General features: G+C 39.0%; 3 protein-coding genes across 11 annotated transcripts; 1 reads left to right on the forward strand and 2 right to left on the reverse strand.

Moving 5' to 3' along the window:
• Window positions 1–1269: 1269 nt before the first annotated feature.
• LOC105833690 (spondin-1) lies at window positions 1270–17181 on the reverse strand. Of its 5 annotated transcripts, XM_036291315.1 has the most exons (13): window positions 16611–17181; window positions 10802–10995; window positions 10359–10543; window positions 10035–10226; window positions 9566–9852; window positions 8638–9041; window positions 8281–8452; window positions 7700–7949; window positions 7429–7612; window positions 7057–7220; window positions 6804–6983; window positions 6549–6643; window positions 1270–1581 (listed from the first exon to the last, which is right to left on the reverse strand). In XM_036291315.1, exons 1-12 carry the CDS (start codon window positions 16793–16795, stop codon window positions 6563–6565), a joined length of 2478 nt encoding a protein of 825 aa, XP_036147208.1. In that variant the 5' UTR covers window positions 16796–17181; the 3' UTR covers window positions 1270–1581; window positions 6549–6562. The 5 variants fall into 5 exon arrangements, with proteins under 5 accessions (XP_036147208.1, XP_028045856.2, XP_036147209.1 ...); XM_028190055.2 differs by lacking the exon at window positions 1270–1581 and having other exon boundaries at window positions 5932–6643; window positions 16611–17180; XM_036291316.1 differs by lacking the exons at window positions 1270–1581; window positions 16611–17181 and adding an exon at window positions 15558–15576 and having other exon boundaries at window positions 6563–6643.
• On the reverse strand, window positions 1276–5771 carry LOC105833693 (spondin-1). 2 transcript variants are annotated; one of them, XM_012675623.3, is made up of 9 exons: window positions 4424–5771; window positions 3994–4200; window positions 3520–3746; window positions 3319–3396; window positions 2744–2890; window positions 2497–2668; window positions 2087–2253; window positions 1835–2014; window positions 1276–1670 (listed from the first exon to the last, which is right to left on the reverse strand). In XM_012675623.3, the coding sequence occupies exons 1-9, from the start codon at window positions 4476–4478 to the stop codon at window positions 1596–1598; spliced, it is 1308 nt and encodes a 435-aa protein (XP_012531077.3). In that variant the 5' UTR covers window positions 4479–5771; the 3' UTR covers window positions 1276–1595. The 2 variants fall into 2 exon arrangements, with proteins under 2 accessions (XP_012531077.3, XP_028045861.2); XM_028190060.2 differs by having other exon boundaries at window positions 4817–5770.
• Window positions 17182–17265: 84 nt separating the features above from the next.
• On the forward strand, window positions 17266–24544 carry LOC105833691 (uncharacterized protein KIAA0930 homolog). Of its 4 annotated transcripts, none has more exons than XM_028190058.2 (9): window positions 17266–17719; window positions 19053–19375; window positions 19772–20035; window positions 20126–20225; window positions 20593–20895; window positions 21811–22029; window positions 22431–23051; window positions 23983–24132; window positions 24378–24544. In XM_028190058.2, exons 1-9 carry the CDS (start codon window positions 17596–17598, stop codon window positions 24416–24418), a joined length of 2145 nt encoding a protein of 714 aa, XP_028045859.2. In that variant the 5' UTR covers window positions 17266–17595; the 3' UTR covers window positions 24419–24544. The 4 variants fall into 4 exon arrangements, with proteins under 4 accessions (XP_028045859.2, XP_012531075.2, XP_028045860.2 ...); XM_012675621.3 differs by having other exon boundaries at window positions 19056–19375; XM_028190059.2 differs by lacking the exons at window positions 21811–22029; window positions 22431–23051.
• The last annotated feature ends 11 nt before the right edge of the window (window positions 24545–24555 follow it).

Below are 24555 nucleotides of genomic sequence, written 5' to 3' on the forward strand. Positions count from 1 at the left end.
CTCGCGTCTGATTTTCGATGAGGCATTCTCACGCCATCGCAGGTATTGTCACATCCGGTGTACACGAAGGGCTCGCACATTTATCTCCGCGTATTAAAAGTCCACCTTTTCGAAGACGACGTCGGAACACAAGCCGGAATCTATGCTCTCCATGTGCATACTAAAAAAAGACGCGATGAACTGCAGACTCTAAATCTTGTAAAGTGAAAAGTAATGCGAAAATGGCACAAGTTTAATTTCCACACATGCCAAACATTCGAATACGTTATCACGTCACTGATATTTCCGATATTTCGAACTTGCAATCCAGATTAAAAAATTATCCTGATATTGTTCTTGGTCCGACTGTAACGCCACTTCATTGCGCAGCCGCTCTCCGTCATCTCGAAACTTCGCAATCTTGATTATTTCTAATTCATATTTATGATGTTGCCAGAAATCATAATCTTTTTTGGAATTTTCTTCTGTTTTAGATTTGCTGATTTTATTAGATATGTCTTATTTTATTAGTTTTCGACATTTATTAAAAGTACATTTCGAAACTATTAGATCTTTTTAAAACGAGGATAAGAAGCGTTGTTGAATGTGTACTATATTCTATTTAAGTCAAATTTACATGCAAGCTTATACATTATACATATATGAGAATGACTACAGACAGTTTCCAACACAGAACGCTTTAAGTCTTTAAGAATATGTACATATACTCCACAATATATTACCTCTTTTTAAAAATAAATACTAATAATAAATCGCGATTTCGTTAATGCTGTAAGAGAAATATAATTATTATTGAAACTACATATTTTTACCAAATGAATTAAATAGACTACTAAAGTAATGTTTCTTTAAATATATAATAGAATTCTATTAGAGCAAATTAATTAAGCTGCTTGAACAAAAATATATTTTTAGTAGAAATTGTTTGAGAATAATATATTGTGTTACAAGTATAAGAAATTGACTATTTTCTTCTAGTATCAGGGAGTAAGAAATTCAATGGGAATCAGGAAACGCTAAACAAAATATGATTATTTATAATTAAAATATTATTTATTTTAATAATCTGTTTATTTCGCATTCAGCATTTTATAAAGCGAATAGAACACAGTATATATCGCATTTATAACGCGATTAATTTAAAAGAAGGCAAATATCAATAATGTACATAATGTATCTATAAAGACAGTAATTAATTTGAATAAAAATATTAATTTGAATGTTCAAAGTAAAGTAAAATATAAATCTTCGGTAAATTCTTTTTAATAATTAAATATTTTAAAATCAAGCTATATTTCTTCGTTACCTTAGCATCTTTTGACATAGAATAAGAATCGCGCAGGCGAAAAAAATATAAGAAATAATTAAATTATACACGGGACACAGTAATTTATTTTAAAACATTGTGCATTTTTGTATATGGTTTAGGTTTCGTACATTCTAATTAAAATTTACAGAAATTTACCTCTTTGCAAATGCAGTTAAACAATCTCTTTTTTGGCATATCTTTTGCCTGAGTATAATCCTTAATCTACTACATATATCCTAATTTAAATGTCACTGCAAAATGTAGATACATTCCTCTTCTCGATGTATCACTCGCACGGCGGCAGCTCGCAACGACGATGCAGCTTCGTCGGGCAGGGACGGCCACCATTTTTAGCTTCCCGCTATAATTACGAAGATAGAATATGATATTATTAAAGAACTATCTAACAGCTTTGTAACATTTAATTGGTAACATCAGCGCAACAGTTGTTACTTCAACAAGCTGCGTACACCACAAATTCCGCAAGTAATAACGTGCGCGATAGCCCGTGGCAAATTAGCTCACCTCGATGATACGGTAACTCGTGGCACGGCCAACCCCGCAAGTGACACTGCACGGCGACCAATTTGACCAACGAGTTACCACGCAATCCACGGGAAGAGATAGAGAATTCAACAAGTCCGTAGATATTTGACCTTGGTTTACATTCGTGTAAGCGGCCTGTTCGATAAGAACATCTCGCACCTAGAAACGAGAAGTTAAATGATCTCTCTGTCCCATTCGCGTCTGATTCTCGATAAAGCGTTTCCAACTTACGACACCGCAAGTACTGTTGCATTCATCCTCCGTTAAGAAACTATTCTGAATGTTGATGCATCCACCGTATGTGAAAGGCACGCACATTAATTTTTGCTTATCGAAAGTCCACCTGGTTAAGTTGGCTCTGCACGGACCTTTCTCTGCGTCCGTTATCATGCAAATGGCTGTAGAAAGAGATACATGAGCTCCAACCTCCCCTCAATTTAGTAAAGCGAAAAGTCATACACAATATGGGCAAGATCAATTTTTACTTTGAACGGCGTTTCAGTCTACGAGAAGAAGTTACTGTAAAAACTGATAACTTGATAATTGTTACAATGAATAATTGTTAAACTTTAACTATATTTTAATTGTCGAAGGAAGAATTTGTTCTTCAAACGTTAACATTTTTAATTATTTGATTATACTTTTTTCCTTTGCCGTTTCGAGTGTACAAGCCGACTGAGTACAGGGGTGTATCTGAAACAATTCCACGAGCGAGGAGCATTCCGCCTGCGACGTCGGATCTCTTATCACTCTCCTACTCCTAAATTTCATGCAGATACTACTGCATGGTGACCAGTCTGTCCATTCCGTCACCTGTCATCAAACGTTGTAAATTATCGTACGGCAAATCTCTGTCTTGCGACAAATAATAGATTTTCGATTCCGCACCTCGCAAATAGGATGGAGCTCTTCCATATCTTCCATCTCGTTCGCATCTTCAACTTCCGGGTCTGTGAATTCGCAAATAGTCTTGGTAAGAGCACCATCCTCCGCGAACCATTGTACCACAGGGATGTACGAACTAGTTAACAAGACCTACAATACGAACTAGTTAACAAGATCTACAATACGAACTAGTTAAAAAGATAAAAATTAATAATAAAGTTAAAAAGTTAAAAGTTAATTAATTTTTAACTTAATTTTAAATAATTAATTTTTAATTTTAACTTTGTTATTTTTGAAACATATAAACTTTAATTTGTCAACTTTTTTCCTAAGTTAAACATTTTATATGAAATATAAAATATATTTAATGATCGTCACTGTAATTGTATTGGTAATTTAACTTAAATTAATTATTGGCTTTTTAATATTTAATATTAATGTAATATAAATAAAGTTTCTCAAAATTAACTTTAATTTAATCTTAACATAACTTTAATTAAGTTAATTTTTATTTATGTAACTTTTAACTTAATTAAATTTATTTTACTTTAATTTAGTTAAAAAATATATTAACTTACCCAGTCTTGTACCAAGATCATCGCGGTAAATGTAACGCATCCGGAACCGGCCGGTGGCGCCCGCCACATTACTCGAGTCTGTCAATAATAAAGTGAGATATTAAGTAGACGGAAAAACAAAAAAGAAATTATTTTTATTAATTTTTTTATTAATGTATTTTTTTAATAATGGGAAACAGTATGTATTGCTTGTATTCATACCGCTAACTTCGGAATATCGTTTGCCTCGACAACCGTGTTAATACAGTCTTCCTTGAAAGCTACTGTCCGTCGCCAAGAATCCCCGAAATGAAAGGCGCTATATAGCTGGAAGTGACCGACGCGAGCCGAGAGATTATCCGGTTCATTTTGTGAATGCACCGTGAGCATAAAACGCGAAAATCTGCCATTTGGTGTGAAATCGTAATTCGTAGTCCATAACTGTGAATCTGAAATGTAGATCATTTTTAACATTTTATCGATAAAGTTTTTTTCAGAAATTCTTTAGTCCATATTCTCAACTCATTCTTATCGATAAATGTATACACTTATTTCTGAGAGTTTACAATATATATAATGTAAATTGTAATGTAAATAAAAGTGCATTTACCAATAAAAATGAGTTCATAATGTGAGTGTTTGTGTTAACGGTCTCTATATCTTTTATTTTTCTATTTTATTAATTTTTTAGACAACCTGTTAGAAGTGTACGACCTAGACTAATCGTATAAGTTGCATTCGGGATGTATCCATTCGCTTTCTGTCCGTTGATGAAAATTTTGTAATCACCATCTCCCGGTGTTCTTTCTGCAGAAGTTAGTTCCACCGGCGGCCTCAGAGGACATCCGGCGTGAGTCACGGTGAGGAGACACGTTGTCAGTATTAAAAATAACATTTTCACGTCTGGAATGTTTTGTGCATTCTATGTTTAATTACCAATTTAGAAACCCGAAGCATTTTAAGCTCTTTAGATGCTCAACAATATTCACTTTTGTATTCACTTTTAATCTATGATTATATCTTTATCCCGCCAAAAGAGTATTGCTAGGTATGAATTGACATTGCCAGAGTATTTTTATTGCTTTATGCTCTTATTACTTATATCGAAAGAAATATTAATACTTACTATTTATCGAAATATCGATATTATACAAAACTTTATTTTGAATGTAATGTAGCATTACGTGAACTCTTGGAACGGCGGTTTAAAACTAAGGGCCTAAACACAATGCCAGGCAACAGGCAATAGGAATAGAAATAATGAAAGAGAGAAAGGATCTTTTTCTCTCTTTTTCTCTTTCTTTATTTTCTGTTCCTATTGCCTGTTGCCTGGCATTGTGTGATGGCCTTAAGAGCTGCTGCACAGATTTTTGCATAACGCATAACGTATGTACATGAGCAAATTGATTGGTCCATAAGCAAAGTACATAAGAAATTCAACCAATCAAATTCCTTATGCATTTATGTTATGCAAAAGTCTGTGCGGAGGTCATTGATTGAGGTTTGATGATCGACTCACTCTTATCTTATCGCTAAGACTGCACCCGCCGATGTAATCCGATCGCCGAAGACACACAGCCGCTGTGTGATCGAGTCGTCAGAAACTATGGTCGTCGCGTGTAGTATAATCTAATAATATATTTCTGATAACGTTGAGTCAAAGCACAAATATTACCTTGTACACCGTGGTTTCGTATAAGTTCATCGAGTTTATTGATCACTGCACTTTCTACACAGTCTTTCACAACAAGTCAGCATAACACCAACGATAAATTTGTATAAAGTCTTTTGTTATCGATTGATTAGCGCATAATATATATATCGAGTCACAATAGATCGCGTTTTGAATTCGCTTGTTCGAGAGACTAAGTTAATTCTGTAAAGAGCCGAGATTGAAATGAATTAACCGACGAGACTTTCCCGGACGAAGACCGTCCCCATGTCCACTCCCCTCTCCTTTAACTATGAAATTTAAGCCAAAAACAGATGTTTACATCCATTCGCCCACTGTTTATACAATAATAGAAAAGAGAAGAAAAAGGGATAGCCCTCCTCAAAGAAATTTTCGGGTTTGAGTATTGTAACTCAATGATTGATTTACGAATATGGTCTTTTGAAGGACAACGTAGTCTTTCGATTATCCTGCGTATTGTCCCTTTCTTGTTAAACGATACTACCGTACCATACCGCTACATGACAATGCTTATATTTTTAAATCTGAGTCATCTGATCATTTTTAGATCGTCTTGTGAATAAAAGCGCATGTATGTGCAATGTCATGCACGACTGGAGGCTTTTTGTACAGATAATAATAAAAGGGACAAAAAATGAACTTTAGAAACTCCCACAATATATTGCTCATATCAATAACTACCAATTAAGAATAAATATAATTTTTTTATCAACATATTTATAATTTTACTTATATTAATATTTATGTATATTTATGTTATTATTTGTTTTATATATACTCTCTCTTATTTTATTAATCTTGTTTACAGTTACACAACATTGCGCGCGCTTCGCGAGCGACATTTAGCCGTTTACTTTTTATTTTTATTTTATAAATATAAATTAAATTATAAGTTAATACAGAAAGAGAAAGAAAGAGGAATAATTCAAATAAAAATTTAATTTAAAATATTGCATTTTAATAGTTCGCGTACTTTACGTATTTGATAGAACATGAATTTTATCAGAAAGAGAGAATTTAAGGGAAAGAAAAAAAGGGCAAATTTCGCATTGAGCAGTTTATAAGGCAAATAGAACATAGTATATATCGCGTTTATAACACGATTAATTTAAAAGAAGGCAAATAACAATAATGTACATAGTGTATCTATAAAGACAGTGATTAATTTGAATAAAAATATTAATTTGAATGTTCAAAGTAAAGTAAAATATATGATATAAATCCTCAGTAAATGTTTTTAATAATTAAATATTTTAAAATCAAGCTATATTTCTTCGTTACCTTAGCATCTTTTGACATAGAATAAGAATTGCGCAGGCGAAAAAAATATAAGAAATAATCAAATTATGCACGGGATACAATAATTCATTTTAAAACATTGTGCATTTTTGTATATGGCTTAGATTTCGTACATTCTAAGATTAAAATTTACAGAGATTTATCTCTTTGCAAATGCAATTAAACAATTTCTTTTTTGATACATCCTTTGCCTGAGTATAATCCTTAATCTACTACATATATCCTAATTTAAATGTCACTGCAAAATGTAGATACATTCCTCTTCTCGATGTATCACTCGCACGGCGGCAGCTCGCAACGATAACGACGATGCAGCTTCGTCGGGCAGGGACGGCCACCATTTTCAGCTTCCCGCTATAATTACGAAGATAGAATATGATATTATTAAAGGACTATCTAAAAGCTAACATTTAATTGGTAACATCAGCGCAGTGTAGCTTCAACGAGCTGCGTACCCCGCAAATTCCGCAAGTAATAACGCGCGCGATAGTCCGTGGCAAATTACGTAGCTCACCTCGATGATACGGTAACTCGTGGCACGGCCAACGCCGCAAGTGACACTGCACGGTGACCAATTTGACCAACGGGTTACCAAGCAATCCACAGGAGGAGGTGGAGGATTCAACGAGTCCGTAGATATTCGATCTTGATTTATAGTCGCGTTAAAGGGCTGACCGGTAAGGACAGCTCGCACCTGGAAACGAGAATTTAGATGACCTCTCGATCCCGCCCGCGTGTCTGATTCGCGACAAAGAATTCCCGCTTACGACACCGCAGGTACTGCCGCACTCGTCCGACGTGAGGAAATTATTCCGATTGCCGCGGCATCCGCCGTACACGAAGGGCACGCACATTAATTTCTGCGGGTTGAAAGCCCACCTCTGGAAGTAGCCCCTGCACGGGCCGGGATCTGCGTCTTCCATGCAGACGACTGTAAAAAGGGATGCAATAGAGATTCCTGCGGACTCCCATAAATCCCACAGGGTAAGAAATCGCTCGAAAGTTACTCACTTTTCCCTCTTTTAGAACGACATTTTATTCCACTATAAAAAAACTACTACAAAAATTAAGACTCGTTGCGATTACTTTTAATTGCCGTAGGAAGACTTTGTTCTTAAAGCATGAAGATTTTTTATTACCCTTTGCAGTTGCCATGTCGAAAGTACAGTCCGACTGAATAAGACACGGCCGCTGCTGGAGCAATTCCACGCGCGAGGAGCATTCGGTCTGCAGCGACGGGTCGACCATCAGCAGCCTGGTCCTCAGTTTCACACCCTTGCCGCAGGAAGCACTGCACGGCGACCAGTCGGACCAGTCCGTCACCTGGAGTCACCAGGAATCATCAAACGTCATAAATTATCATACGGTAAATCTGTATCGCCCCCAGTAGATTTTTGATCTCGCACACACCTTGCACACAGGATCGAGCTGCTCCTCCGCGCCCTCCTGGCACGGTGGCTCCATGCACTTCTCCTTCTCGACGAGCGACACGAGCGGGCACCGTTTGCGACCGCGACGATCGCGGAACCGTCTCGTTCGCATTTTTAAGCCGATTCCGCAGGTGTTCGAGCACTCGGACCATTCGCTCCATTCGGTGGTCTCGCAAAGCGGATCGTCACTCCGTGGCAAGATTACGTCGTCGTCGTTCTCCTCTTCTCCCCTTAAATAATAATTCATATCTTACATTTATATATAAAGCATACAATTTACTTAGAAGACCGTAAAATCTATTTGTACACGGAAAAAATAATCTTTATATGGATTATTATAATAATTATATAATATCGCTCGGTATGACATGATATCGCTGCAAAAAGTTTTACATTTTAGCAGTTATTTTAAATGTCTAAAATAATTTTTCAATGATTCAATATAATTATTTTTAGATCTATATTTCAGCAAAATCGTTCTTTTGTGAGTCAATTTGATTCTCTCGTAGCTTCGACAATTTATTAATGTTTATTGAAGCGCGATAAAAAAGTCACACTCACGAGCATTCGGGAATAGACGCGACACACATCTCCTTCGAAACCAATTGTCTGTTACAGTTGAACATAACGGCTTTCTCCGGCATTCTATATGACCTCGTGCGCATTCTTAAACCTTTACCGCAGGTGACTGAACACGACGACCAGAGCGAATAATCCGTTGTCTGGCACTCCGCTTAAAAAAATCGAAGAAAGATGAAGTTCATATTCATTAATTGAGAGTGAAATCAGTATCTCTCTATCAACTTGCTAATAGATATCGCGAATAATAAAACTCTATAAGAATTATTTTGTTAAGTCCATCAGATTGTTTTTCAAAAAAATCAACCATTAAAAATATTTTTAATATTTGTAGCCTACGTCTTGACGTGTCCTCGGTGTTCTCAGCCACTTCCAACTCGGTTACTTGCTGCTGCAAAAGTTCCTCGCTGCATCCGCGGGGGATAATTTTATCCCTGTTTAAATACAGTCTGGCCAGTGGATGCATGGATCTGCCAGAGGGATCGTAAAACGGTGATCGCGGGTCTTCCGGATAAAACGTCGTTATCGGCTTCATCTTCTCGCGTGGCTTCGTCTCGGAATTTGGCGACATGTAACTGATGCCGTTGTCGGTACCGGCGTCCCAAGGATAAAGATCGATTATCATAGTCTTCGCCCAGGTGCAGTCTTTCTGACAAAGATTCAGTTTGCTCACTCCTACAACCCAGTCCGGAGATGGTCCCAGCATCGAAGCCACCGAGAGAAGAGGGTGCTGTCGATCTACCCTAAGAAATCATGAAAATAAAAATCTAAAAAACAGTCTACTAAAAATTATTCAAGACAGAAAGACGTTGAATTTCAAATATTTGTACATTTTTTAAAAATTTTTTTTAGGGTTACTGTACTAGTTACTAAATATATAATAACTATTTAATATTAATAAATTTTTAAATAGAGAATTATATTTTTATCAAAGCTATAAACATTGATTCTAAAAAATATTAATTGATTTGCAATTTATTATTGTAAAATCTTATTTTTCCTTAAACAGTTATTTTTACTGGTCATTGTTCAGCGACTGATTCTATAGTGATCCTACTTTTAGAGAAAATATTAAAAGATTAATTAGTATTCAAATATCTAGGCATTAAAACAAGGTATAATAGCTTGTTACTTTTTATTTTTACTATCTAGAATTTTTGAAAAGTCCTTATTACATAATTTATTTAGAATAACAAATTTTTTGAGTTTTATATCATCGATATCGAAGTACTTTACTAAATACATTTCATAAGTACACGATATTTACCTAAAGCTTGTCGTTGTATTAGAATTGACATTAGGATACCAAAGACCGGCGGCTTTAATAAGCGTTCTAAGGTGTCTGGATTGCTCTCTCAATTCCGCTTCCACGCCCGTTGCGGAACCCCACTCGGCCAGCTGGCGAAAACCGTCGGTCGCGATGTGATCTTTACCCCAGAAAGAAAAATTTGGCTCATGCGATGCACCGATAAGGTCGCTGAAGTGAGTCAACCAGATAGAAAACGGAAAGTCCTTCGGGTGAGTTCTATTCGACCAGATGCCCTCCATAGTTAACTGAAAAAGCATTAAAGTATTTTAATTATAACAGTCTTTTTTATTTTATTCGTCTGTTATCAAAACTTTAAAATTTTTTGTTTCAAATAAAAATAAAAATTGGAAACTTACAAAGTTTGAAAGAAACTATAAATTTTTGACATTAATCTCTACAGTACTTTTTGAAATATTTCATATCTTACAGAGTACTTTGCTTCGTCACAAGCGCAACATCTGGTATCGTTTGCAACTTCAATTTCCGCGTCTGTCGATTCGCAAACCGTCTTGATAAGGGTACCATCTTCCGCGTACCATCGTACATTGTTCTCCAAGACCATCGCAGTGAAAATGACACATCCGGAGCCGGCCTGAGGCGCCCGCCACATTACTTGGATCTGTTAAGAAAATGAATTATTAAATAGAGAGAGCAACAGAAAAGGTTTATATATTATATATTGTATTTGTATTAATTTTTTCACTAATATATTTTTTATAATAGGAAACGGTATATTTGCTCGTTTTTGTACCTCGGACTTTGGATAATTATTTGCCTCGGAGACCGTGTTAATACAATCTTCGTTGAAAGTAGTCAAAGAATCCGAAAATAGCTGGAAGTAACCAACGTGGGCTAAGGGATTGTTCGGCGCATGCTGCGAGTGCACCGTGAGCGTGAAACGCGTGAATTGTTGCAGCCTCTCGTGCGTTTGCGAGCCTGAAATATTGATCATCCTTAACGGCGACACTTTGTCGATAAACATTTTTTCAGACATTCTTGGCCTACATTCTCAACTCATTCTTATCAATAAATGTGTACATTGATTTCTGAGAGTTTACAATATTATAATGTAAACTACAAAAGTGCATTTATCGGTAAAAATAAGTTCAGAATGAGTCTTCGTGTTTACATTTTTCGCGTCCTCTCTTTTCCTATTTTATTAATTTTTTAGACAATCTTTTAGGCGTACACAACCTTGCAGACTAATCGTATGAATTGCATTCGGGATGTATCTGTCCTCTCTCTGTCCGCTGACGAGAATTCGGTAGCCACCGTCTCCCGCTGTTCTGCTTGTGGAAGTTTGTTCCACCGTCGGCCTCATGGGACATCCGGCGTGAGACACGGCGAGGAGACACGCCGTGAGTATTAGAAATAACATTTTCGATTGTCTGGAACATTTCGTATCGTCTACATTTAATTGCCAATTTAAAAACACGAAGCATTTTAAGCTCTTTATGTATTTAAAATTTATTAAAGCTGTCTATAGATGCTCAATAATGCTTCACTTTTTGGGTATCGATGTCGCGGATTAATATTAGAAGATACCAAACTACAGGAAAATGTGATTGGATTGAATAACACTGAGTTTATTACTGACTTTGAATGCAAGACTGTGCAGATATACAGAGTTTCGGAATGCCGGCTAACAAATTGAACAGATGCATCAAGGGTCAAGTACAGAGTAACAATAACCTTTTTCGAGATTTTCTTCTCTTTATATATCTGTGAATCGACGCTTCTTTTGTTTTCCTGTGCAGGTAGTAAAAATGCTTGCCTGCATCAGAGAAATTTCTCGAATTTTCCGTTAAACTTTTGTTACGGAAATAATCGCCACAACTTTAATACATGTAAATGATTTGACATTTCATTTTTATGCATTTTATTATACAGTTCTTTGAGGATTCTCTGGCATACTTTAATTATTATTGAGCAATTATAGTTGTAAAATAGTTATATACAATTAGTATAAAAATGAACAGTTATGTAAAGCAATTCTCTAACGTTCGTGCAAGATGTACGAGAATGACATTCCGGCGATTCCGTCCTTGAATTTACGCCTCGTTTGCTCTGTCAGGAAAATTGCTACAATTGACATCGTCGCGAACCCGAGCGGAATCTCAGCTGATCTATTAAGCGCCATAGTCGGAATTCGACTGAGAAGCAACAAACGGGCACATTTTACAAATTCCGTCCCTCTCTTCCGACAATTATTGACTCAATTTGCGCGATAAATGGCCGCAGAAACACCTTGTGCTACATAGGATTATAAAGCGGTGATGCATAATCGCGAACAATTCGCATGTCAGACATGATTTCGCAATCGCGAATGAAAAACAGAGAGATTGCATTATAATTGCGGGCAAACTTGCAATTGAGAAATCGCTAGATCATGAGTAGATCCCGGAAATTTTTTATTTATCGCCAGATAAAAAGTGTTGTCAAAATTATCTTTCTACGATTACTAAAACTGTGATGTTTTCAACCGATAAGCTAAAATTACTGTACGTCTTCCTCTTCATATAAAATTGTACACTAGTTCATATTCATATGAATTTTATATGAATATGTACTTTATATAAAATTGTCCACTAGGACAATTGGACTACACTGATTGGGATGCCTTTGATTCTGCAACAGTTTCGAAACTGATCGTGCGGGTTCAACGACATAACATAATAACTATTGTGCGTTATTCGCAATTAACGATGAACGATTCTCGGAATGACAATGAAGAGGAAATTTTTTTTTCGTAGAAAAAAGATCGCGTATGGAAATACAAATTACTATCTCTCGCAAAGCAATCTGTTCCATAAACAATTTCTGCGAAACAGAAAAGAGGTCGATTATAATTACGTTTCAATACATTTGTGCGATCGGACGAATTTTTCTTGCTTCTTTTTTTTTCGTGAAATTATCACATGAGAGTTTCTTGTGCGTAGACTCGTAATATTTTATGATCGCGAAAGACTAAATTACACTTGGAGATTATGGTCTCTCTCACTTGTATACTATAATTTATATATTTTGTAATTCTGTAATTCTATTATTAATAGACATCTTTGCTATATCGTGGAGATAAGCGTAGTCGACTATAATAATAAAAAAAATACGATGTTACCGTTAAATCTATTAATTACAAAACGCCAATAAAAACAAATAATATCAAAATCCTAAACACAATGAATAATGCTAAAGAAAAAGGAATAAGATTAAAGAAAACAATCAATTTATTAGAACAAAAATTAAAAAGATTAAATTATCAGTAATTAATCGACGATAAATAAAGTGGCACTTATTCACTTAAAAGAGTGGCACTTATTCACTCAAAAGAGTGAATAAGTGCCACTTTATTTGTCGTCGATTAATTACTGTTTTGTACGACACAAATTTCACGGATGCAAATATGTCGGAGGTAAAGAGGATTGCACGCGAATCTCTTTTGAGTGAAGTTCAAGACGTTATTGCCACGTGCAAGTCGGTATGCGCGTCGCATATGTCGCGCGCATATTTTGCGCTCGATGCATCCGATTACAGTCGAATAGCCGAGGAAACTGGGTCGGGACTCGTGCCAATTCGCCTCGACCGGCTTTCGAGATCTCGGCGCTCGCGAGACGCGGCACGTAGGTGGCTGTGGATTTCTAGAACGTTAGCTCTCGGCGAGAAAGAGCTAAACGGTGCACGATCCCGTGGTGCCGGAAATTGCAGCGAGCGCGGCGCCCGAGAGATGCACGAGCGGTCCCGCGGTCTATCGCGCGCACCGGATACGGAAGCGCTCCGTCCCGTCGTGAAATTCGACATACGGAGCGAGAGATATGAGAATTTCATGTTTCTTGAAATTTTAGGAGAACGCCGTAAGCAGCGTATGTCATGCGTGCGTGCATCGTATGACGAAGTCGCAGTGAAATGCATAGACGGGTTTTGCATTAAGGAAATCGCGAAAGTGAAAGACTTCGCGCGTGTATGTGTGTACGTGTGTGTGTGTGTGTCAAACGTCCCACTTAATTTTCTTATTTTAGTGACGGTAGAATTAATCGCTATCAAATATAGGCTCGGTTTCATCAACTCCGATTAACTTGTGAAACTCGGTCGATTAAATTTACGAATTGTTTAACCGCAAAACTATTAATTAAAAGTATTACATTCTACATAAGTAAAAGAAAAATTAATTAATTGTTAATTATAAAATTTTTTTAAATAATTTTCTAATTATAAAATAATTTAAACATTTGTGTACGTAAATGATCAATTTTGCAATTAATAATTTGTAATTTTCATTGATCGATTTTTTTTATGAATAATCTTGATTCTACTGAACGATAAAAACTCATTCAACACATCGGCTCAACGATTAAATTTTGCCGTAAAGAAAATTTTGTTACTTATAGTCCTTACCTCGTAGTTCTACCCCTGCTTTTTTAGCAGTAATTAAATAATTGATGCAAAGATCGATATTTATTTTTACGATTTTATCCCGCGGATGTTCACGCATTAATCGTAAGTTTCACGTGTAAAGGATCGCTGATGAAGTTTGCAGATGACGGCGACGACCACTGCTCCGCGTGTACACACACGTGAAAACTGATGCATATATGACTGTCGAACTCGTATCCTCCATTATATCCCTACCCTGCTGACCGGTCGCGTGGGTGAATTTCTGCGTGTCATAGCACTCTCGCAATTAGCGAAATAATTAATAGTACGGGCACTGAACGTGTCGAGCTACGGTGTACCTCACGCGCGTATCGTATTCCATATTTAGCAAACGCTGTCAAAAACATATGATTAATTAATTCTCCTTATGATTAATTAATTTGTACCTGTGCCTATTTTATCGCTAGATTGAGATATTTTATATTATTGTCGTTGTATGTTATTTTTAGCATGACGAGATTTGTTCTCAGTTACCGTTTTACGTAAACAAACGTGTGTCTTTATACTCGATAATATTTCTTTTTTTTTCACATGTAATAAATCCCTATTGTTTTATTTTCTGCTACATTTGTATAACATGAATACATGAATTTGTGTGTAACAATATTTTATGTTTAAGAAAAATTGTGTCTGTGATAAACGCGTGTAATTAATTAAACTGCACTTTTATTCTCCGCATTGCTAAAGTGAAAATATTCTTCTTCATTCTATAAGCCAACAATAGTTTACATCTTTGTAATATTTATTTCATATTATTTCTAATTAATTGAAACATTTCTTATTTATTTTCTATATTATTTTTAGCATAGAAAATATTTTTTGGTATTTAACAAATTGTGTCTGTCTTATTGTTAAAGCAGTTAATTTGTTTTTCTACTATTACTTCATAATATTTTATCTTTAAATAAATTATAAGAGGTACACATCATTACAGATATACATTACAAATACTAATTAATTTATTCCATTGCTACTAGCATTGCTGTGATAATTGGCGTGACTTAAATTTTCCCGAGTCACGTGTCTTCCATACACAGCGCGTCATTAGAGATTCGCGACGTCTGTATCTCCTCTTACGCGCGACTTGGCCATCTTTCAACTTTAACGATCCGTAATACAATAGTTATTCAACTTGCCTCCCGGCCTATGATTCATTACGCAGTGCAGTCTCAAATCATTATCGCGCGTGATTATGCGATATCGCGTCCACTCCAATTAGTCTATTACGTTTGATTACGCTTCGCTTCTTCGCGACGATCACAGATTTACCGTAGTGCTCGCTTCAACTACCCGCGCACGAATCGACAATTTGTCCGTTAGAATTTTTAGCTCTCACGAAACTTTTGGGAATTTATTTGAAGCTTGTCGTCCTTAAAAACGGCATTTGCCGTTTAATTAGAAAAGCGCCTCGACATTGCTTCTATTATACTATTTCGTAGATGTTAAGCGTCCCTCAATCGCCTTTTATCCTCTAAAATCAAAGTTTTATTATAATATGATTGTAATGCGCATACTTTACCGCGCTGCTTCCGATCCCCTTGGTTCACACAAAGCGTACTTTGCCAATCGCTCACCGACTAATAAGAAACGTTGTAACACGTACGAGCGATGAATCTCGGAGGGCGCACCCGCGTATCGTTAGCGGGGGAAAAAGAAACCAGAAACTGCGTGATTGACGAGCGGATCCTCGTCAAACATAATTCGCGGAATGGCGAACGTCGCGGAGTACAGCTTCTTTTATGACGCCGCTGTTCCTTTCACGCGCTCGCAGACCCTTGGGTCTTTGGGTGTGATTTGACCATGGTAAAATCTAACTGCTTAACAAACTACTATGGAATAACATGCGATCGTAACTCTTATGAAATCAAGCCATTAATTAAAAAAAGACTGTCGAATTTGAAGTATTATGATTATTTAGATCATTAGGATCTTTGTCAATTTCTAATAAATTGGATTTATTATTTAACGGATTATTTATAACTATACACATTTATATCTATACACAGTGATATTTACATAAAAGAAAGTGGAAGAAAAGCAACAATACCGTTCGCAAAAAGGACCACAGAAATTTCTCTTTATTTAAGATAAAGAAACTTATGAATAAGATAAAAGTATTTGAAGTTTAAACACTGAGCGAAACTTATCAATGCGTCGAGAATATTTTACATCTCATGCGTCTACATGGCTCCGGTGAATAATACGAGCATGCGAGAGATATGTCCGCTATCATTTGCAACTTGAATTTCATAATGTATCCGTATCAAAGTAGCGGATAAATTTCCATAATGTTAACAATATCGTTAATCACGGCGCGGGATTAATTACACCGGTAGTTGCGTTTGGCCCGAGGTGAACAAGATTCTCATTTAAATTGGCAAATGCAGAGAGAGAGAAAGAGAAAGAGCGATCGGCGCGTTTGCGAGGTTGTTAATTACGTAACCGCGGTTCTCAACAATGTTATCGAGTTGTTAGTCACAGGATCGCCTACGTGACAACGTCTCTCGCGTACCGGCGTGTCGGTTTCGTCGATCGTGGGCGGATCGTAAGCAGAGATCGTGAATCAACTCACCGGCGGATTTGAGTCGCCCGTGAACGTTCTCGCTGGTCGAATCGACGAGCACTAATGGGGAGAGAGAGAGATCGGTTCGCGTGGTCCGCTCCCAGTGATCCGGCCAGTGTTCCAGGGGACTTTATCGGGGAGTCACGGGGTCGGTTTTGGGTCAGCGTGTATCGCCTCGGGCTAACGACGCGCATTCGAGATAAACGCGGAAACGTCAACGATAAACGAACGCGAGAGAGGATGATGTACGCAAATATTTAATGGTACGCGAGTTCTGCGGCTTCTCTCGAACTTGGAGAACCGGCGGCGAAGAGAAATCTCGAATCGACCGTTATCCCGGATTGATCTTCGCGAATCCGCGTCTCTTTCATGTCTCGTTCGATAAACTTGGGAGATCACGTCAACGAAGCAACGAGCAAACCATGAGAGACAGCGAGGGAAAGCGTTTGAAAGGAATCGAAAAGAATTTGATTCGTCAATCGTAGACACAAGGAGGATATTTCCGATCGGACGAGGAATCGGTTGAGGATCCTGGCCGACGGCATCGTTGCGTGCGGGCTTGTATAGCGGGTGTCGTTTGAACGTCGCGCCTCGACCATAAACGATAGACGGGACATACGCATGCGTTATATTATCGACAAAAGTCCAAGGCAGACGCTCGGTCAGTCGCGGCCGAGCCGCGCCGCGCGACGAGCTCCGGAGTTTGACGTTTTCCTCCTCGTCGCGCGAACGTCGCCCAACGTTGCCAATCTTTTCCCGATCGTTGCGGCTATCGAGATGGGAACGTCGCGAGGCATCACGCCCCTCGTCGTCGCTCCCTGAATCATCGTTCGTCGTCGTCGTCATCGCCGGAGCGGTACTCCAAGCGCCGCTCCTACCGACTCCGGCCGGGCCAAGGACGTCCACGCTCGCGGCGCACCGACGCACACAGGTGGAAGACGCCGACGTCGTAGGCTGACAAGCGCTAGAGGAAGGCGCTGGCGAAGCGGCGCCCATGGCGAGTCTGGCGAGCAGCTCGTCGTCGGCGGGCCTCACCAGGGCCCCGACGATGCTGGAGCAGCTCCTCGAGGAGATCAATTTCCAGAGAACGAAGGAGCTCAGGCAAATGCTCAAGGATGGTTCGTATTCGTTCGCCGCTAGGGTTCGGCGTGTTTGTCGAGCAGCAGAAAAGGGGGAGGGATAACGATGAGGGTGAGAACGCGCACGGGGCAGAGTTAGGGGTGTTTTGTAATCGACGATTTATGTAGAGAGCGTTTCGCTTTCGAAGGGGTTGACCGCTAATAGGAAACGTGAAATGCTCCCCCATCTCGCTTGGGGAAGATGTATTTTGAAAAAAATAAAATTCCCATTTCTTCCTTTTTCTTCGATATTATTTTGAAACCTTTTAACACTTTCTTTTACGTTATAAAAAATTACTCGTACAAATTTATTGATAGTGTTCTACATTAAATCTTTTAATTTGTCTCTTAAAAATTTTGAATATTCTCGTGGATATACACAGATTTGGATTTAAGAAAGGGTAACTTATCACGATTGTTTACTTCAACAAAATTTTCAAAATTTATAAAATAACAGATGAAAATATAAAATAATAGCTTTTAGCAATATTTAGCAATATTGGAAAATTTTAAAATACTTTCTAATTATGTCTTAATGGAATTACTTAACTACATAATACCGGCATCTCTCTGAATACTGCACTCTGAATACAATAATGAAGATCGCTTCATTTAGTTCACTTATTTTCACTATTGATAGAGATTAATAAATATGTTTCACTTAATCTCTTTCTACGCGAACTACGCAACTACTTTGTTATTCATAGAAATATTACTTGCAGAGCGATGTAGTCATCATGTTTATGACCACAGAGCAAACATTCGCCGTGACTCGTGCTATTTATTCTCTATTTATTCTCTATATCCTTATTTATAGAAATGCTAATTTATATTATTATGAACTATATAATACAACTATATTAGCTAATTTTTTTATTCGTTTATCTTTTACTTGTTGAAACATTATTTTACCTTTATTTCTTTTCAACTTTTATGGATGCTTACATAATGGAGACGTTTTTAAATAAACCAATCAACAATTATTTATCTAAATAATTAACAATTACATATTACATATTTGTTAAATATTGAGATTAAACAGAAAAAGTATTTTAAAAAAAAGATTTAGCTAGAAACGTATCAGTCGTGTATAGTCCAGTTTCTTAGCCGGACCTTCTTCAATAATCACGTCATAACAGGTATCGATTACCTGATATTTCCCGCCTCTCACATTCATTATTGTGTCTCCCTCTTCTTTGCATCAGATCGATTAAAGGGTGACTTTGATATTAGACAAACGTCGCATTGATTCGAGAAATTAAAACTTCCCCAACGGCGTATTTTGACGTTGAGTCGTCAAGGGTTGTAAAAACGTAAATTCTCTCGTCTTTAGCAGACTCCGGATTCGTCATGCTGCAAGGTACGACGTACTGGACGGACCTGTTTGTCCGCCACTTCCTCTTTCAAGCGGAGCACGCTATCGACGGCGACGACCTGCTCTTCTTCGTCCGCAAGAAGCACGTGAAGACCTCGTCGAGGTATCTGCCCAAGTTCGAGACCGAGGTCGACGTGTTTCGTAAGGACAGCAAAAAACTGCCGATTGGCGATCCCGATATCGATTGGGAGGAAACCGTGTACCTGAATCTCGTTGTGCACCAGTTCGATTACACGTTAACGCTGGCAATTTGTACTAGAACGAGCCCCAAGGAATTGCAAGTGAGAATTGTCAAGAATTAGAGAATTACTTGAATTAAAAGGAATATAGGGGAATTATGTAGAGAATCTCAGATCGATTTTCGTTTCAATTTCACGAGAATAATTACAGTAAAACTATGGCACGCTATATAAGTTTAACATTTACAACTATGCAAATTTGATGATATAGAAAAGAAATGGTTAATAAAACTTTGTTTTAAATCTGTTCGATTTTAAATTCACTCAACTTAAGCTATAGTTTTGCTGCCCTTTTTTCTGCATTTCCTTTATCAAAGATCTAATATTATGCCATCTTCATTACATAATATTGTTTAATTTTTTATTATTCATTTTATATCTTCTTCTCGCTACTGTAGGCAAAACGGAACCTCGTATTAGCACAGCGATCTGTTTTAGGTATTGAGAAGGCACTCTCAGAAGGTGTACGCCAGTCCGAGTCGACGGCGTATGGACGCCAAGGGTGACCTCGAGGAAATGACGTACCCGCACATATGCTTCATGGTGGACAATTTCGACGAAGTTTTCTGTGATATTTTAGTCAGGGACGGGGAGATGGTGTGCGTGGAGCTGGTCGCCTCCGACCGGGAGGGCGCGATTCAGGGCGTCATTTTCCTCGGGTCGATCAGATACGACGCTTTGAAAAAGGTTTACGACGCCAGGGTGAGTTTTCGCTGTTATGTATAGCGCATTGTTAAATTATGTGCACCCCCAAAATTACATACGAACGTTTTTTTTTTTTTAACTTTCCAGTCGAGCCTGAGCACCAAAATGGCGCAGCGGATGACGTTTGGCCTCTTCTCCGGCGCGGCCTCGCAGAGAGTGGAATTCGTGCGAATGAAAGGACCACGTGGTACGTTGGAGATTCACATCATTTCATATTCCTTTTGTTGTGTGATTCCTTCTTTTTAATTAATCTATTTATACAAGTATAATTTTAACACTAAGCCATTAATAATCCACGATTGATACAAATAGAATAGATGAAAAAAATAACTTGTCTTATTAAAATAAAACTAAAAACTAAACGTATAGAATGTAGACGTAGGTGTCGGCGCAAGGAAGTGCGTTTCACCTTTATCATCTATTATGACGTAATGTGATAGCTTGTGCAAAAGATGGAAAATAGCACTTCTATATTTACCGCTATCGAACGTAAGGCAAGCGCAAAGTGCAAGAGTTCGACGCGACAGAGGTCTTATAGACGGACAATCGTTTAGGAAAGGGACACGCGGAGATGGCCGTGACGAAGCCGAAGGGCTCGGGCGCGGAGACCCCGACGTCGGAGCCGGGTTACTGCGCGACCGACCTGTGGGACGCCGACTGGGACGACGCCGAGGAGCTGTTCATGTACCGCCATCAACGGCGGCTGTCCGATCCCAGCGCGAACCTGAACAACTTCGTGCGCGGCGGCTGGCGAACGAAACCGGACACGGTTGCGACCAAGGCGCGTTCGGAGAACGAGGGTCTCGACTCCATGGCGAACGGTCTCAGCGAGATCGAGGCCGGTGACGTTCGAGACGGTAATTATCAGATCAGGCGGCGATCACAGACGAAAGCGAGAACAGATGTTTTTTGGCTACTACTCTTACTAGATTCTTAGCTTTACACTCTTATAGACCGGTATTCATATCCTGCATTTAGCGTTAAAGTACGAACGTTGCGAGCGAACCGCAGAGTTCATGCGGCAATATAAACGTAACGTTAAATACACGGGATATGAAGACGGCGTTTAGTATCTTTCTCTTCTCAATGTATTTCGTTCGCATCCACTCTCGGTCTGTGCATGTTCTCCTGTGTTGTATCTGTGTAATGCACAATTGTCTTGATGTTATCAGGCATACAGACGCGCCTCCTCCTCTCGGCAACATATATACTTCTTCTCAGTGCTCGGCAGATTCTGTATTAGAATTGAAACTAGATAGACCTTAAATACCTTTTAAAGAATGTGAACCGTTAGAGCGCGAATGAGAGCGCCGCATGTACACGTTAAAGAAAGACCTTTCTACTGTGAAATATAGCGCAACTTGGCGCACCGAAAGAAAATCTATTCGAAGCGCCATTTCCCGTTTCCCGAATGTCTTCTCTAGATCGATCGTATGTTCAGAGTTTGCGGCCTTTCCGGCAAACCTGGCGTAGTACTTAGCACAGTGTTAAGAGTAGAGAAAAATAGCGAGAGGGAGATATATAGAAATACAAGAGAAAAGAACAGATTCAGTTCTACCTTTACACTAGCAATCACTACCAACAAGCACGACCATCACCACCACTACAACCACCATCACACTCTTAACTTCCGAAACTTTTGTTGTCGCGTCTTGTGAAAGACGACAGAAAACTAACTGAATGAAAAAAAAAAAAAAAAAAAAAGAAAACGACGAAAATTTCTTGTTGTCTCTAATCATTGGCACGTGCCATGCCGGCTCTTTCCTTTGTAGCCGATGTACAGGATAGCAGCTGGGGCGGCCGGGGCTCACCGGGAAACCGCAGAAGTCCCCGCTCGTTTCGTCGACGAAGATCGCAGTCGGTACGTCAACATCAACATCAGCAACCTAACCCCGTCCAGAACAAGCAACGACAACGTAACACCCGGGAACGATCCGGAACGAATGAGAACTCGCCGATACGCAAGGAGACGAATTATCGCGAGACACACGGTGAGTGTGCTCGTTCGCGCTGAAAACGATCAGTCCGATCAGTCTCTCCTGTCTCTGCTCTCTGACCGGCGCTCTCGCTTCTTGTGTGAACTAGTAGAAACTCTATGTTAGCTCCTTCCCGAATTACCGAGCGGCCATCGTGTTCCGTGTCTTTGTGACAAGCTTTGACAAAAACAAGCACAAGCACAAACTTCTTCTAAATATTACTTTTGAGTTGTCTAATTGAAGTAAAGCTAAATCGTTGTGTCGATAAAATTTTTTCAAGTTAACGAGAAAGAATAATTGGCTTTAGATAAATCCACGGTGGACAAAGCGCGCGAAAAGAGACCGGGAGCACGATCGTTTGTAGTCGCGACACGGGTGCAATCGCCGTCTAAATGACGAGGTGGTTCTCGCGGCAGGTTTCCACAATCACCAGCAGAACAATCATCACCAGCACCAGCACCAACACATAGAGGTGGGCAGTGAGATCTTAGTGCCAGCCGGCCGGTGCCTCACGGACGACAACGTCCGACAGAAGTTAGACTCGGGCGCGATATTGGTGCACGGCAAGGAGGAACTGCCGCTGGGCTACGACGACGTCGCGGCTACGGAGGACAATAACCGGAAACGACGTCCGTACAGCGCCGGGCACCTGTTGTTTCATCATCATAACGGCCACCTAGAGAACGACGAGGACGAGCACCGGCGGCTGAGCGACGACGAGCTACTCAGGGTGAGACGGTCCGACGCCCGTCGCCGTCTCCGTAGCGCCGGCTCCGATCACGAGGACTACGCCTACGGGCAAAACAAGAACAAGAACGACGAGATCAAAGACAAAAATGCGAACGCTCATCATGTGACGCGCGTCAATAGCGAGGTCGCGCTGTCGCGCCGGCAGAGCGCGACGTTACCCCGAAGACGGCGTCGAAGGGCACTCTCGGGCAGCTTCGCGGGTAACCCCCTGCCCCCACATCGAGTCACGCCGGATGGCACCGCGATCTACTACTGGTGCGAGCTCCCGCGCCGCCCCGGCTCACAGGGTAAATTTTTCCTACCCTTCCCGCGCCTCGCCCTCCTCTTCAAAAAAATGTCCCTTCGTCACCCCCCTTCTCGCCCTTGACGAAGGCAATCCACCGATTATCATTTCTGTTGTACTAAATTGTTGTGCGTAATGTAGACGTGTGCTATCTGAACCCAAAGCATTCTCGTTTGACTGTGTCATCAATGGCTGTGTTTATGGGATGGTGAAATAACAACGGCTGTGATTGCGACGTGGAGGGTGGTGGTGATGGTGGTGGTTTGTGCGATGGGTGGTTTGCAAGTGAAAGGATGGCGATCGATCTGAGATCTCCTTGGATCGGAAGCTCGTCGTAATTTTCAATCACGAATTTCACCACCGATAATAAGCACGGTCATCAAAAGTAGATATATTAGCTAGTTAGCTTGTTTTATAAACATAATGTTACTTGTACTTTTTAATTCATAAAAGGAGGGAACATCTAAGCGCATATTCTTCTTAAAGTAATCAGCAACTATGTATATAACAATTCATTTTCAGCTAATGCAGACCTGTCATTGCGTGTAACTTGCATAATGCGATTTCTATTCACGACGCATTAAGAAACTGCCTTGAACGAGTTTATCATTACACACTTTTCGGAATAAAAACGAAAATCAATGTATTCTGGCATTCCTTGCTCTGTTTGCTTTCGCGCCGTAATTTTTGTACCTAATCTTATACATCGTATCACACTCGGACTTGTTCATCTGCTCCGTCGTAACAATCTAATCAAAAGATGCATTTTATCCCACTATACTTTCAGCTTCACTGTGTCTTACTCTGTGTTTCATTGCCCGATTGAATGTCTATTCTGTACGCAAAAGAACTCATTCTGTCGATCGAATCGTTGCAGAACGTCAGATGCGTTGCAAGTTATCGAGCTGTAATTAATAATGCCTGTCTTCTTTCAGAGTTGGACGACGGGGCGTATAATCCGCTTTGGACGATGCGAGGGTTCACCCAAACCTTCCATTTCTGGAAAGAGACAAAGCGAGCGCAATCCGTACCTTTGAACGCCTTTTTGACGTACATTACGTTACCGTGGTGGAGCATAGCCAAAGGTAAAATCAAAGAGAGAATTTAAATTATATGAGCATTTTATTTTTTTAATGTTTCTACGAAATTTTTCAAAATTGTTCGACTAAGCGGTTGTTTTATAAAATTGTCTTTATTTCTATTAATAAAACGCATTAATATTATATAATTTAGGGCATTAAATTAAATTTGAATCTTGTTTTTTGCGATCCAAATATAATATAAAAATTTCAGTTTTTTTTTTCTTCATTAATGATAATTTCTGTTGCAGACATTCTGGATCACCGAGAAGGACCTATCTTAACATTTTAGCCGACCGTATAGCGGATTCCACTTCTAATTTCAATACTTTCTTTTTTTTTTTACTTTATACTTATCGACGATTGTGGCCCAAAAAATATAACGATGTATAGTTTAAATAAATCAAATATTATTTACAAATTCTCTAC

This window comes from Monomorium pharaonis, chromosome 8 (assembly GCF_013373865.1).
Source record: "Monomorium pharaonis isolate MP-MQ-018 chromosome 8, ASM1337386v2, whole genome shotgun sequence".
NCBI lineage: Eukaryota > Metazoa > Arthropoda > Insecta > Hymenoptera > Formicidae > Monomorium > Monomorium pharaonis.

Coding starts and splice junctions, on each gene's coding strand:
- LOC105833693 (XM_012675623.3), bottom strand. CDS start 4,478: ATGCTACATTACATTCAAAATAAAGTTTTGTATAATATCGATATTTCG. Junction 2,254..2,496: donor CGAAACGGCAAAGGAAAAAA/GTATAATCAAAT, acceptor CTCTTTCTACAG/CCATTTGCATGATAACGGAC. Junction 1,671..1,834: donor CGAGTTACCGTATCATCGAG/GTGAGCTAATTT, acceptor TCGTAATTATAG/CGGGAAGCTAAAAATGGTGG.
- LOC105833690 (XM_036291315.1), bottom strand. CDS start 16,795: ATGCGCGTCGTTAGCCCGAGGCGATACACGCTGACCCAAAACCGACCC. Junction 10,227..10,358: donor ATAATTATCCAAAGTCCGAG/GTACAAAAACGA, acceptor TTTTCTTAACAG/ATCCAAGTAATGTGGCGGGC. Junction 9,853..10,034: donor GTGACGAAGCAAAGTACTCT/GTAAGATATGAA, acceptor ATGCTTTTTCAG/TTAACTATGGAGGGCATCTG.
- LOC105833691 (XM_028190058.2), top strand. CDS start 17,596: ATGGCGAGTCTGGCGAGCAGCTCGTCGTCGGCGGGCCTCACCAGGGCC. Junction 17,720..19,052: donor CAGGCAAATGCTCAAGGATG/GTTCGTATTCGT, acceptor TCTCGTCTTTAG/CAGACTCCGGATTCGTCATG. Junction 22,030..22,430: donor GAATTATCGCGAGACACACG/GTGAGTGTGCTC, acceptor TTCTCGCGGCAG/GTTTCCACAATCACCAGCAG.